This window comes from Bactrocera neohumeralis, chromosome 2 (assembly GCF_024586455.1).
Source record: "Bactrocera neohumeralis isolate Rockhampton chromosome 2, APGP_CSIRO_Bneo_wtdbg2-racon-allhic-juicebox.fasta_v2, whole genome shotgun sequence".
Classification (NCBI taxonomy): Eukaryota; Metazoa; Arthropoda; class Insecta; order Diptera; family Tephritidae; genus Bactrocera; species Bactrocera neohumeralis.
The window spans coordinates 86,699,453-86,714,754 of record NC_065919.1 but is presented as its reverse complement, the minus strand read 5'-3'; the positions used below and the strand labels follow the sequence as shown (position 1 = coordinate 86,714,754).

General features: G+C 35.4%; 1 protein-coding gene across 6 annotated transcripts in view; it reads right to left on the bottom strand.

Annotated features, from left to right (window-relative positions):
- Positions 1 to 1,649: 1,649 nt before the first annotated feature.
- The window catches only part of LOC126758779 (F-actin-monooxygenase Mical), a 92,673-nt gene continuing 79,020 nt past the window's right edge, over positions 1,650 to 15,302 (bottom strand). For 2 of the 6 annotated variants that reach the window (XM_050473202.1, XM_050473241.1), the window contains 8 exons: positions 10,744 to 15,267; positions 9,901 to 9,933; positions 5,336 to 5,594; positions 4,941 to 5,148; positions 4,780 to 4,863; positions 4,555 to 4,655; positions 4,020 to 4,258; positions 1,650 to 3,129 (listed from right to left, as the gene is read on the bottom strand). In XM_050473202.1, the coding sequence (XP_050329159.1) occupies positions 3,124 to 3,129; positions 4,020 to 4,258; positions 4,555 to 4,655; positions 4,780 to 4,863; positions 4,941 to 5,148; positions 5,336 to 5,594; positions 9,901 to 9,933; positions 10,744 to 15,267 (5,454 nt within the window). In that variant the 3' untranslated portion in view covers positions 1,650 to 3,123. Of the gene's footprint in view, positions 3,130 to 4,019; positions 4,259 to 4,554; positions 4,656 to 4,779; positions 4,864 to 4,940; positions 5,149 to 5,335; positions 5,595 to 7,185; positions 7,754 to 9,900; positions 9,934 to 10,743; positions 15,268 to 15,302 lie in introns of those variants that run through there. The other 4 variants (XM_050473210.1, XR_007666901.1, XM_050473224.1 and 1 more) reach the window with 4 other exon arrangements.

Genomic DNA, 15,302 nt, shown 5'->3' with positions numbered 1-15,302 from the left:
CTGCATTAAATAGTGTAATAGGGTTTCGTCCATAGCTGAAGTCTGTTCAGCCGCTCCAGGGTCAGCCTTGGGACCCACGAACCCTTAGCAAAGAAAAGTGTTTACTCTCGTAAAGATGTATCCACACCCCCTTATGTGGACAGACAGACCAGCGTGTATTTATACGGCGAGTCAGATGGAAGCGAGCGAAATTGGCGCGCCAGGCGTTGGCGCTTGTTGAAGTTGGCACGGTGATTTATACGGCGGTGATGGTCCTTTGGCTTCTGGTGAGGAGTAGTTACTCCCAGACGGTGGTGATGGTCCTTTGGCTTCTGGTGAGGAGTAGTTACTCCCAGTCGGCGGTTGACTGTAGAATACCGGGCAGAATTTTCCCGGCTCCTCTGCGAAGGAGAAATATGATTAAATATCGACTGAACTCCGGCTAGCAACTCACTCAGCACTATCCCTTTTCTCTAGCCTGTACTTACGTGCGAGTCGCTTGTTAATCGCGCTAGTTTGGTAGCGGTGCACTACGGTGTACAAGCAGCGGTACTGACGCTATTCGAGGCAGCGCAACGGTGCACTAGTGTGCAGGCAGCGGTAGTGACGCTGCTTGAGGCCGCGCAGCTGTGAGGTCCCATCAAAATACCCAATTCTACTGTATATAAGGCAGAGCCATTGCGAGCACTGGTATCACATCGAGGTGTAATACCTTTTCAACGCAATGCCTGCGAAAACTGACTACTTCGATTGTTATTTTAGTATGTTGTTTTGAAAAATATATTCTATAGAAATGTGCAAAACCAAAAAAAAAACGTTAACTTCGGCTGTACCGAAGCTAATATGCCCTTTACAGGTGCATTTCTTTTAGTAACTATGTGTTCAGTTAGTATGTAAGCAGTAATTCATGTCAAATTTCGTGAAGATATGTCGTCAAATGAGGAAGTTTCACATGCAAGCATTTGATTCCGATCATTCAGTTTGTATGGTAGCTATAGTTAATCGCTGAACAATTTCTTCGGAGATTACATTGTTGCCTTAGAATATAATCTGTACCAAATTTCGTGAATATATCTTGTCAAATGCAAAAGTTTTCCATACCAGCACTAGATTCTGATCGTTCAGTTTGTATAGTAGCTATATGCTATAGTAAGCCGATCTGAACAATTTCTTCGTATACTACATTATTATCTTAGAAAATAACCTGTGCCAACTTTTGTGAAGATACATTGTCAAATGTGAAAGTTTTCCTTACAAGAACTTGATTCCGATCGTTCAGTTTGTATGTGGCAGGTTCCGACAAATGAGTAACTTCTTGAAGATAAAATAACGTTTGCAAAATTTCAAAACGATATCTTAAAAACTGAGGGACTAGTTCGTATATATACAGACGGATAGACAACATACTGATCATTTCTATATATGTATATTCTATAGGGACGCTTCTTTCTGGGTGTTACAAACTTCGTGGCAATTTAATATACCCTGTTCAGGGTATAAATATTATTTCGAATTCTCCCAATAGGTGTGACCTTTAAATCTCTGCGTAACTAATTGACACATGTTAAGTGAGAGTCAAAATAGTTGTTCTTGTTACCGCGTGCCAGTGGGATGAACAATATTGAGTCCGTGTCAATCCGTTGAATTGTGTAAATAAAATATCATCCAAATTTCATTTAAACGAATTTCCATTTTATTAAAATTAATTCATCAATAATCTTTAGTTCAATAAAATAAATGTAGGTAAATATTTTTTAGTTTCCTGTTTTCATCTCTTTGTAAATTCGATATACATGTGTAGTACAAATGAATGCTTGTATGTATGTATGTTGTAGCGTGTAAATAAAATAATTACAATAATATTTTTAATTATAGTTTATATCATATAAAATATATTAAAATATATTCACATTCATGTGTGCTGAATACGCTGGATTTGTGCTGCCTTCCCTCTTTAGTATCGTGCATGCGTGTACATGAATTTTTTTTTTTAAAACATTGGCAGCTAAATATATAGTACACATACAAATACATACTGACACAATTGGTAAACATATTTCAAGTAAAAAATGTGTTTTAACAAAATAATGGCGTACAAATACATACATATATAAATAATAATTGGATATTTAGTAAAAGAAAGACCAAAAAACATAATGTAATAATATACAGTTAAACTTCATTACAACATTAACTAAAATACAATAACATAACTGAGAGACTTATACAGCTGCACTTCTGTCATGATGCCTTGCGGAAATTAACACGTAAATTGGTTTAACGCTAGCTAAAATAAATACTGCACACATACTACATATAAAATAGAGATGAGCCTATAAATGATAATTAATACACGCGAACATTTGGTGTATTAAGTGAGCAGGAGAGGCTTAGCCGAATAATTCGATTTTTGGTTACAAGGACGTCACATTGTTGTAAAATACACACATTGGGCATATTTTGCTTTTCGTTTTATAAAACTGTACAAACAAAGTATACCGGACGCGCACATATGTATATATTATGTGTTTATATATATATCAAATTTTTGTGGTCGTACTTTTGTTTGGATCTCAATAAAATTAATTTAAAATTAAGCGTTGTGGCCCACTAATTCTCGGCGAGTATATTTGTTGGCGCATTGCTAACGGTTTTGTTGTATTTTAAGTGTTTTGTTTTTTGTTCTTTTTAATTGAATTCGTATGTTGTGATGAAGGCCAGTATCGACGACTAAAAGTAACAGTTTTTTTTATTGGTTTTTGGTATATATATATATATCCATATATTAAGTGTATGTTTGTCACTTTCGGGTTTCATTACTTTCAATACATTTATATAATTGTCATTGACTATATCTAGTTACTACTATAGGTTTTTAGTACGCGTTTTATGTAGTAAATAATTAATTACTATTTGATGCGATTGCAACATTTGCTCATCTCGAATATTTCAAAGTCCATAACAAGAAAATATTCAAGTTGAAATGTTTTTTAAGCACTAAATAGATTGACTATGTCTCCAAGTGCTTAATTTTAGGTAGTTTTTTTTTGTGTTTTTGTTAATGGTTAAAACGTGTTAATTGTGAAGATTTAAAATTGCATGAAATAGTTCAGAGGCGATTAGAGTCCATGGAAAGCGTTTACCTCAAATCTAGAAAGATGGAAAAGAAAAATTTTGATTAGCTCTTGTTTTATGCCGTTATGAAAAGGAACAATTATTATTAATGTTAAATTATAGCAAACTATGCATACATACTATGAAATGGTAGTAGATAAAAAAGCAAATAATAAGAAAAATTAAATTGAATAAAAAGTTCTATGTTTCAAAGAGTTGAGACTTTGTCAGAGACTGCGCTGAATCTCAGCTATAGTTAGTTTGCAAACAGAGAAAGCTACAAGTTACCGTTTGAAAACATCGTTGATACAATTAAATAAGCTAAAGCTTCCAAACTAATTTCGTAGCGACCTACATTTTTTGTTTTATTTCTCAACTTTAAAAATGACCTTAAATTTGTCATTATTATTAAGTTAAGTTAAATATTGGTTTCAATAGAAAGCTGTCTTCATAAAAATTATTTGTTAATTGGCATTTAAAGTAATTGGTAGTATAACTGTAATAAGAGTTGTTTCTGCTCAGACAATATGCAGACATGTTATACGCAATATTATTAACATTTTAAGGAGAAATTTCTCAAAATTAATTTAAAGTAGAGCTAAAAATGAAAATAATTTAGAATTTAAATGTGTGTACATAATTTTTTAGGTCTATATAACATATGTAGAAATTAAAACCATTGGTTTTCTTATATATTGAATCTCACAATTTTTTCTGTTTTTTACTTGAGGTATTTTGTTTGCGTTATTTAAAATATATTCGAAAAAATTACAAATTTCAGTTAAATAATAAATAAAATATAATTATTATTACGAAAAATCAATTAAAAAGTGCCATATAAAACATATAAAAGCCAAGAGAAAAAAAATGAATGCAAAAAGATTTGTGCTTGAAAAGTTTAATGTGCAACTATTTGCTGCACTTACATTTGACTCGTCGTTGTTGTGAATTTGTGCATGAACTGTTCCATACGCACCAGGAGCGCCACCCACTAAATTGATGCCATCTGCGGAGACTGCGGTCGCGGACGACATAAAGTTCAGTGCTGTGGAAAGTTCGGCACCGGAGCTGGTTGGTCTCAAAGCAGCGCGTTTGGCCACAATTTCTAACATCTCATTCAGTATAGCACCTTCGGCTGCCACGTCGGCGGAGCTTTTATCCAATTCTGCAGAAAACAAACAAATAGGATAAATGATTAATGCAGTGTTTAGTATTTCTTCATTTAGATATTTTTCTTTTCATTTTAGATAACTGATATTTTTAGAGGAAAGTAAATAATTTTGTTGAAAATAAAAGGAAAAGCAAATTAATACAAATATTGAAAGTGTGCGAAATGGATTGTTGGGTCGGATATGCGATTGGATTTTTTAGTGACCGTTAAAAATACTTAAAATTCACTATTTGTCGACGAACGAAGCAAAAAGCGGACACACCTTAACATATATAATATATTATACTTACTATTGAAAGACAATCTTAGGTTGAGCTCTTCCTTTAGCTGCGCATGCCTATGCTCCAATTGCAACTCTTGTTGACGTATACTCAGCTCCTCATCGCGTTTCCTGTACGCAAAATATAACAGCGGCGGCATTAATATTTTAAATTAACAAAGAACATTGCAGAGGTCTAATTTTATAATTAATTATCTGTTACAAGCTATTCTTTTTATTTCATATACGTTCTTACTTAAGTTGTTTTATATTGCGCCAAATCTCCAAAAGCTCCTTCAGTAGTTTTTCATCATTACTGCCAATATTTGTTGTGTCAAAACTGCAAAAAAAATAAATATATAAATGTTTTACTCTGTAACATGATTGTAATGATAGTTTTTTGTGACGGCAACTTACTTGCTGTTATGCTGTTCGCTCTCACCGCGTAGTGCCTTCTCAATTAGAACGCCACGCGCCTCCAACTCTTTTAATTGCACCTCGATTTCCTCCTGCTCACGCTGAATCTCCTGAGCGATTCTGAGTCGCTTGAGCTCAGCTTGTCGAACAGCCTTCGATATGGCACGCTGCCGCTTCTGCTCACGTGTTTCGGTTGCGTTGCTCTCATCTTCAAATCCATGAAAAATATCATCAAAATTACTACTTATGAAACTGTTAATTACGCAGTGAAAGTTGAGAAAGTAAGTACATTCGAATGAACGATTTACAATAGCGAAAACAATACCGTTGGATTAACGTTAAAAGTAACGTAAAAAAAAAGTAAGAAAGAAAGAAAGTAAGTGTGTAAAACAAACCATCGGATCTCTGGTAATTGAGTGGCAAAGGAGGAATGGGCGGTGGTGCCGGTTCATCGATGTCATGTGTCGCCACATAATTCGGCCTGTGAATAAACAATTGTGGGCTGGATGATGAGAGCGCCGCTATTGATGACTTTTTGTTGCCGCTCTTTGTTGGTGTTGTGTTCAAATGTATATTGCTGTTTGATGAGCTCGCATTTGACATTTTTCCAGTGTTGTTGTGTAGTTGGGCTTCAAAGAGATAGTCATCTTTGTCCTAATGGCGTGTTTATTTGTTTTTGTTCAAAATTTATTTATTTTTCCAATTAGATATAAATTTATTTCAAAAATTGTTTCGGTTTTCAAAGTGATTTTTGAATTTAATAATTTTTATTTAATTTGTTTTTTTAATTTTGTAAATTTTAATGTTGTTATTTGTTATTTTTGTGTGTATGCAATTGTTTCGGTGATGTTTTTTAAGCCGTGCGCGCAATGATGTTTCATAGCAAAATGCAGCAGCATTGTCAGCGGCGTGAAATTAAAAAACATGATGATTTTAGATTTTAGTAATATTACACATTTTAGTTTAGGAGTCGGAAATGAAGCATGAGTTTGTGTTGTTACTACTTGGCACCAACTAGCTCTACACCAAGCTAATTAACTGTACATAAATATGAAATCTCGTGTATATTTCCTCCAAACACAGAAAAGTCAAGCGCAAATTTAACATAATAATTACATGCGTCAAATTAAAAATAATAACAACAATTACTCCGAAACACTGTTCAATTTGAAATCAAGTATAACTAATGCCCCAAACCAGCAGTGAATAAAGGTATTATACACCCAAATGCTTGTTTCGTAAGGACTCGGCGTTATCAATTTTATAAGACATTGTCGACTATAAATAACAAGTTTAGGTGAGGTTTTCATACTCCTATAGGTTTAAAGCTTTTTCTTGACAGTTTTGTAGAGGTTATCGAAAGTCGGTATATGGAAAAATTGCATCAAAATGGTAATAGAAAGCGAATTTGGATTTTTTAGTTTATGGCGGCTCAAGTAATTTAAAATAAGGAAATACGTTAACTTCGACTGCATCAAAACTATGACATCCTTAACAAACAAAGAAGTTTTCAGTGGCCCGATCTGAACCATTTATTCGCTGCTTTGGACAGAGCTAAATTGACTTAGCTCGCCAAGCTGAGTACTTTTCCTTCTGGGTGACTTGGTGTCAAGCTCAATATACCCTGTTCAGGATATATAAATTGGCATGTAGTGAAATGCTTAATCTATCTAATACATAATGATTAACGTTTGCAGATTTAATTTTTTCCACCCGCAGCTAAGCTGAGCCCTTATAAGATTTGAAGAACTTTTGACAAGAACGAAAATTGATCATTATATACACGAATTAACTATTTAGACAAATATATTTATGTTTCATTTCATTTAGTAATAATATATAAGTATGAACCCAAACCCTCGACCGAAACCGAAATCATAACATAAAATTGCATTAAATGATTAAAAAATAATAATTTATTTGAAATGAAACTAAAATGTAAAATAATTATTATTAAACAATTAACATAAAAATATAATAAATGTAAGTAATAGCTGCAGTAAAGTAATATATTATACATATTTTATGGAATTAAAAAAAGTTGTCGACAGTTGCAAAATCGTCTCATAACCGCAAATTCAAAATAATTTTTTATTATTAAAATCATTATTGAAAATTGCAAAAAACATATTTTTCATGCCGATTTATATTGATTGTACATAGGCGTGTGCATGCATGCAAGTGAAACCATTTTTAATGTGATGATTTTTTAATTATAATTAATATAAAAGTAGAAAGACATGGATTTCAGGCAAATATGTATTTACGTAATCGTTGAATTTATTTCGATTTATGACTGACATTTTACATTTCGTTGTATGGCACATATATACATACATATACTTGTATGAACGTACGACCTAAGCTAGTATACATATGCTTGTATGTATGTATTACAATGTAAATTTTCTTTATATAAATCGCATATATTTGTGTTATTACAAAAGTGTATAATATTTTTATGTATATATGTATGTATGTATATAAATGATAATTACTTCATAAATTAAAGAAAAAACATAACCATAGAGCAATAATAATATTGTATTTTTTAACATTAATATATTTTCACTAAAATAAAAATAAAATAGTTGTATCTCATTTGTGCCCACAAGCAAGTGGATGGAGTAGTAGAAGTGTTGTGGAGTGGATTGTTCTGAAGTGTAGAGTTTAAGAAAGACTCTTACCAAATGTTCGCCTCTGTCACCCAAAGCATACACACAAACATACGCATATGTTTGAAGGCACTGAGTGCCGAGACGAACACACGAACTTTCTCTGTTACTCTACATGTGCAATAAAATCTATTTATTCTGTAAGAAAAAAACGAAAAAGGGAAACAAAAGAAATAATAATTAAACTCCGAAAACGTTTGAATTACAAACGAAAAATTTAAATTAAAATCGAAAACCAAAAATTTTGTTAGAAAGCTCACAACAGGTACGTGCATTAACGAGCTAAATGTAAATATATGCAGCTGCATGTGCACACATATTTACATATGTACGAGTATGTGTGTGGGCGCTAAAAGCTGTTGCAATGCACTGAGTGTTGCGTGCATCGACAAGAATACTAAACCAAGGACTAAGCAGTGCAATTAAAAGACAATATATGCGTTTATTTGCGTGTCACAAACAGGTAAGCATACGTATGTGGGTGTGTTTATTACGGCAAACGCCTCGCATGCCAAAATGCAGGTATGTAGTGCCAGTAAATATTTTTATACAATGAATTTGGTGACTATTACACGAGCAAGCATGCCAAAAAGATAAAAATTAATAATAAAAAAACGAAACACAAAAAAAATAAAAATTATGTGCGTATATATGTAAGTGTTTGTATGTTATGTAATTAGCTATGTTTGAATCAAGTTTTCTAAAGTTTACTTTCAAAATGTGCAACCAAATTTTTTTAACCTATTCTAAAGTCTCACTAAAAAACTTGCGGCTTTGCTTCTCTATCAATAACAAATCAACAAGGAATCACAAAGTAAGTTAGAAGAATTATACGAATTATAGAATTATAATACACATGCAATACATTTTTCGACTATTAAAGTACGTGGCGCTAGAATATTATAATGTTTTTCATATGCCTAATATGTAGGTGTATGTGTTTTTTGTTGATTCGAAAGAGTACCTAAAACCTGCTTTTTATTTTTGGTTGATATTGCGAGTCATAGGTGTAAAATAATTTTGGTTTCATTTGGCGAGAAAACGTTTTCCAACTTTTGAATGGATGGATTCGTTAAACCATTTTCTTTTCAGGCCTAAAGTATGGACTCTTTAACCAATTCGAAAATTAAAAACCATTTGCTTGAACCCTATATACATATTTGTGATAATTTGTAGGGTCCATAGACAAGTAATATGGTGAATTTGATGATAGAAAGCGGAAAAAGAAAAATGGACTGAAATTTTTATAGAATTTTTTCGTTTGGATTCGATCAGATGAGGGTTCCGAGTAAAAAATTCTGTATTATAAATTTAATTTTCAATTTTAAATTCCGATTTTGGGAATATTTGGTATTCGAAATTTTCAAATTATTTTTAATAAAGATTTTTGCATTTATAAAACAAAAAATGAAATATAAATGTTAATTCAATTATTTTGTAATACATTAATTGCAACCCTAAAAAATCTGTGGCGGTGGCACAGTTACTTAGTTATGTATATTTTTTTGTTTATTGGGTTTTTAAAACACCGTGCCAGTATAAATAATATAAAATTCTCCTTAAAAACAAAACTCTTCTTCTTAATTCTTAACAAAACTCACTTTTGAATTTAATATAAAACCACAAATTTACTGCAAACTAAATATAACATTGACTAAATGACTATTTATTATTATATGTATTTAACGTTTTCAAAATAAATTTAATAATATAATAAATTGCTTAAAAAATACTGTTTTTTAATTAATTTTATTAACTCCCTAAAATCAGACTACTTCTATAGCTTGCTAATATCAATATGATAATTGAATGTTAACATCAATATACAACTACCGCTACAAATATTCACTACAGTTCTTACTTTACTTCAGTTAATTTTATTTATAATCGTCGACAACTTTTTTTAATTGAGGAAGAAGTTACTACGAAATACTAACTACATGAAACGAGCATAAAATACGTAAAAGTAAACTAATTTGTAGTTCAAGAGCAATAATAAAATATAACTAATATTGACTGATGATAGAGATGTTCAGCCTACAAATAATAACTATTTTAAAAACAATGTTGTGAAAAATTATGAAAGAGCTTTTATATTATATGTTTTTGTTTTTTTAATTTTCTCATAAGCAATAAAAGTCCAAAATGCCAAATTTCATGTTAGTTTTGAATAAAAGCGTTTAGAAAAAGCATTAACATGTATAAGCGAATAGAAAGTATTGTTGCATATCGTAGCAAAAGAACTTAGAAATACAAGTAGAGAGCTCAAAAAATGTTAAGCTTACACCAAAACCGATACTCCTGACATCGAAGCAAGACTGCAAAAACGAAAGACTCGGGTTAATTGATTGTTACGCATATATAAGATACCAAGTTCTCAGCACACATTATAGCAGAATTATATGATATACTTGTAGTATTTACGTGATATACTTGTAGTATACATATATGGTAAATATGTACACTAAGCTGAAGTGTAAAGGAACAGTAAATTTTATGAAGCAAAAATTGAATTCGCGATTTTATTAATGAAAAAAGATAATCAATTTAAAGCACAAGTAAAACTTGCAACAGAGCACGAAGTGAACTGTATTCTGTTTTGTTTTGTTTTTGTTTTCTTTATTATGAAACATTACAATTGTATATTTCGAGGTGAAGCGGAGGGCTTTTAAGAGTATTTACCTAATAAATGGATACATTTTACCCAGAAAATACTTGAGCATATTGTACATTCTGAACCAATAATAACATATTATTGACATGCCGAATTAATACAACATAAATAGAGAAATTGAGTCAACAAATACAAACTCAACGAAGAGACAATAATAAGGAACTTCGTGGAAAATCCAGTTCTTTTATAGTCTTAAGATTGCATCTTCACTGAATTAAGATTCTTGAATGGATTATATACTATGTATTGACATTTACTGTACAACTTAAATTTACTTAGCACACTTACATACACATACAATTCATCCCACCACCAAACATTTGACTTGCAGCACACGTTTAACAGCAGTTAGCTGCGAATATTACACGGGATGTCAGTGAGCAAACACACACACACATACATATCACACAAGGCTACAAAAAGTAGGGACGCAATTGGAAAGCCGTTTACTAACCTTGGATTTCTCCTTAGTTTTGGGCGATATGCGGAAGCGGCCAAAAACGCCCATATCAATGCCGCTCGTAGCTGTTGTGCCATTGTTGCCACTAGTTCCCGGACGCTCTGACTGTGCAGAGCCAACTACGCTAGTTGCGCTACCGTTACCACCACCACCGTTACCGGTGTCCTTTTTCTCCTTATGAAAGAAGCTAGATAATGATTGTATCAAACTCTTACGACGTTCAGGATCCTTTTGTCTGCGACTGGTCTTGCCTTTGGCTGCTGCTTTGTTATTGATGCTTCCCATGCTGGACTGTATGGAGTTGGAAGAGAGTAACAAATTTGGATCGGATGTGAAATCGGCAGTGGCGCCGGTTGGTTTCGTATTCGAATTGACATCGGCAGATAATTCCGATTGTTTGCTTGTCAAGTAAGCTAAATCGTTGGCACTTTTCGAAGCGCTCAACCGGCGATCACATATGCTCTGTTGCTCCGTATCGTTTGTTGATTTCAGCGGAACTTGTGAATGTAGTGCGGTAGCAGTGTTATTTTTGGTTTCCAAGTGTTCGAGATGCAAACGTTGGCGCAATAATTGCATTTTGTCCTCTGGACTGAGACCAAGTTCAGTGTTCGATTTGAGTCGAGCACGAGCGCGTGCTTCGGTGCGTAAATTCTCAGTCGACGCGGAAAGTGAGCTATCTGCACTTAAGGTAGAAATTAAGGGCTTTTGATTGCGATTAGGACGTGCAGGTGCAACTGGTGTCACAAAGTTGTAAGCGCTTTCATTCTTCAATGTTGTTTTGTTGGATTGATTCGGTAAGCCGTACGAAAACGATGGAGTTTTAGTCAATTTGTATCTTTCGAATGCATCCAATTGCTCGCTGGTCAAGTGTTCGCTGAAGGGTCGTTGATGATAACCAATAATGCGGGTTGGCGAACCGCCGGACATTCCATAGGCGGACACATATGTCGATGATTTTTGTAGTGGTATACTTTCTCTGAAATTTGAGCAATTTGAACGTTCTTCTGTGTCCCTTGCTATAGTCGTCGACGGTGTCGCTGCTGTGGATTCATGATAGTGCGCTCGGCTAGTGCAATTGGTGTCAGTAGTTGTGGTAGCCGCCGCGATTTTCGGTGTAGGACTTAGACTAGAGCCACTTGCGTAACCGCTTGTTAGCATCGTACGTTGGCGACTGCGATGCAAACGTTTTTCGGCGTTTAACTGTTTCTTTGATTGTAGTTTGTCCATGACTAGGTCATGTATCAGGTCCTTCTGCTTGGTGCGTTCTTTTGTGATCTCCTCTAGCTTGCGTGTCAATGTCGGAATTTCAGGTACCTTGTGGATTTGTGTAGCCGCTCCCGAAGGACTGGCAGTTGCCGTTACAGATGCATTGACAATCGCGTTTTCCGATTCGGCTGGTGTTGCTTCTATCACAGTTTGAGCATTTCCGGCGGGCATTTCACCTTTGGAACTCTTTCGCCTTTGTTTACGCACATCGGAATCACGAGCCGTACTGATTTGTGTAATTTTTTGCTGCAACGCACGAACGCACTCCTCATAGGACAACTCATTTGAGGGTTTACGTGGTGCTGCTTTCGGCGCAGTCGCTAAAGGTGCAGCATTTTCTTGTGAGACGCTATGTGGATGTATTGCTTTGTTCGAAGAGGCAGTTGAACTGCTCATTGTTGTGCATGTTGACTGTGAGGTTTTTGGATTCTTATCTGAACTGCTGGGAGTTGAGCCAGTTGTCAATTCAGCGCCTTTATCTACAATGTAAGTACTGTTGAGCACATCGGCTACTTTTGGTGAAGATGAGTCAAGCGGACTAGTTACAACGGTTAACGCTTCACTCTCCTCCGTTGTGGTCTTAGTAGTGGTGGCGGTCGATAATTGAATTTGTGAGTTTGGTGTTGCTGTGAAGAGACTGTCGTCCTCCAGATCGTTAAGTGTGCTGGAATCGGTCAGTGATTGTGTCATGAGTGAAGGCGGACCTGTGGCTTGGGATTTTTCCGCCAGCGATGCTACCAAATGTGACTCTTCATTCACAGGCGTCTTAAGCATATCATGTTCATGATCATCGTTTTGTAAGATATAAGCGCCCTGTTCAATGTAATCTACACCAAGTTTCTCATCACGCTTGGTAGCAACTGGTTTATGTGTACCAGCTGCAGATTTGAGTGAATTTGTTTTGTGCGTAGGCGTTTGCTTTGGTGTAGTTTCGATAAACTCCACATATCCGCGATTCCGCAACAGCGCTGTGTTGGTAGCAGAATATCCTTCCGCACATGAACCCTCAGAGCCGGTATCCATGAATTCAATATCATCAATATCGATAGATTTCAGTATGCCCTCGAATTCCGCAACCGGCGCTGTTTTATTTATCTCACCCAGCATTTCAATTGTGGTCGGCAATTTCGAAGCTGCAGACATACGCCTCTTCTCTTTTTTATTACGTTTAATCGTTCCCTTATTAGAGTTAAGCACGAACTCCATATCAATGAAATTCTCCGAAATACAATCGTCCGCTGTCCAGTCCGACAACTCGGTTTCAGTTAACGCCTGACCGGTTCCGGTCAGTTCGGTTTCTGAGTCGGATCCGCGAGACATTAGTTCGCCCGTCGGTGTTATATCACTGTCCACAAGCGGTGAATTTGGTGTGTGGTCTATGGCAGGGCAAGCGATTGAAGAAGCTGTAGGTGTTGTGGGCGTGTTTGGTGATTTTTGAACAGCACTCAAATTCAGCGTAAGTGGTTTAACCGCTTTTGTATGCTCCATAGTTTGTTCAACGATTAACGGAAGATGCTTAAGACTTTCTACCTTATTTTCGTTTTTAGTATCGAATTTAAGATTATACGTTTTTATATTTGGTGGTCCCCGTTCTGGCAATGGCGGACCTCTCTCAGGCAATGGTGGTAATTGTGCTTCAGTATACGGATTCTCTGTCTCTTCACCCTCATCTAATTTATTTGGTTCAGCCTCAATTACCGTACATTCTACCGGTTCGGGTGTTGCAGTAACTGGTTCCATATCAGCTTCGTTTTCATCCTCGATTTCCGATGTCTTGATGGCAGGCGTCTCTGGTAGAACTACGCCCGCAGGTATTTCCATGTATTTCAGATCTTCAGGATCACCAATATATTTACCATCAATTATCATCAAACTATCAATTTGCATGAGTGTTCCGGATGTGTCATGGATTTCTACACGTGGTACTTGATGTCCAATGGCCATACCACCGGTTTGTGTATCTGGACTAGTGGTTGACTCCAATATATAGTGTTGTATATCTTCGATGCTCGATGAGCCAGATGTGCAGCTGGAGCCTTCGGTTGATGACATTGTGTCCATTTTGCGTGTGCTCCACGGTATGTTCGGCACTTGTATTTGTAACGTATCGTTCTCGAAAAGTTCTTCCAGTTTTTCTGGTGAATCCATTTTCTCCTCGTCGCAAGAGTGACTCAAAAGATGCTGTTGATCCTCTGTTTGACGTAAAGGTGTTGTCTTACCTGCTGATTTTACTTCCTGTCCAATATGACCCAGTAAATCGGGTATTCTTTCTTTAACATCTTTCGATACATCGGGCTTCAGTTCTTCTATTATGGTATTGTCACTTTTTACTGGTGATTCGCATGTAAGATCTATAATTTTATTACTATCGGCAGTGAGCAATGCATCATTATTTTCAGGGGAATTAGGTTTCATTTCAGCATCGTCAACATTAATGTTCTCTATGAAATCGATATTCGATTCCAACATTTTCGTTGGTATATCTACCTTCGTAATATCTATTATAGATTTTGGTTTTTCCTTTTCCGGTGTAACTAAATCTATTGTGGCCAAAATTGTGTGACTATTAGTTGGTGTTGAAGGTGATTTTTTGTTGTTGACAGTCTCGACTAGAGTCGTATTAACAGTCTCCGAATATTCCATACCTTTATTTAGCTCATTTTTACTATTCACAAACACGTTTTCCTTCTCATTATCTGTCGAAGCAGTGGAAGAGGCCTTCTGTATCGTAATTTCAACTTTGAGGTCGTTCAAAATGTTTGTTGTTGCCGAACGCATTAAATCACTGTTTGTACTTTCGCCTAATTTCGTACGATCCAAAAAGGTTTTCATGCTGGCTGAAATGCCGCTACCTGGATTCAGTAACTTTTGGCATTCGGATATATTCGACTGGAAACTGCGTATGCGTGAGTCAAGTACCGAAGTAGAGCCAGATTTTTGTATCTTATTGCCATTGCCCTGTTCACCAAGCAAATAACGTTTCTTGAGCTCTAGACTTTTCTTTGAGGCGATACCCTCCGTACTGGCCGTTTTATTGAGCAGATAATCGCCGGGACGTGGATTTTGTAAGGGAGTACGACTTTTCGTTAAGAGCGTCGGATCCACCTGTACAAGTGGTTTGAATTGTGGCTGTGGTGGGTTAACTTGATACTTCTGCAGATAACTGCCCCTCAAGTTATGTGCATTAGCAGTGTTGGCGGATGGTATGTGATGTCGTTGACTGGCAGTCGAAGCAATAACGGTAGATTTTACCTGTAATGATATTGATTAGGATATGTATACTTTTG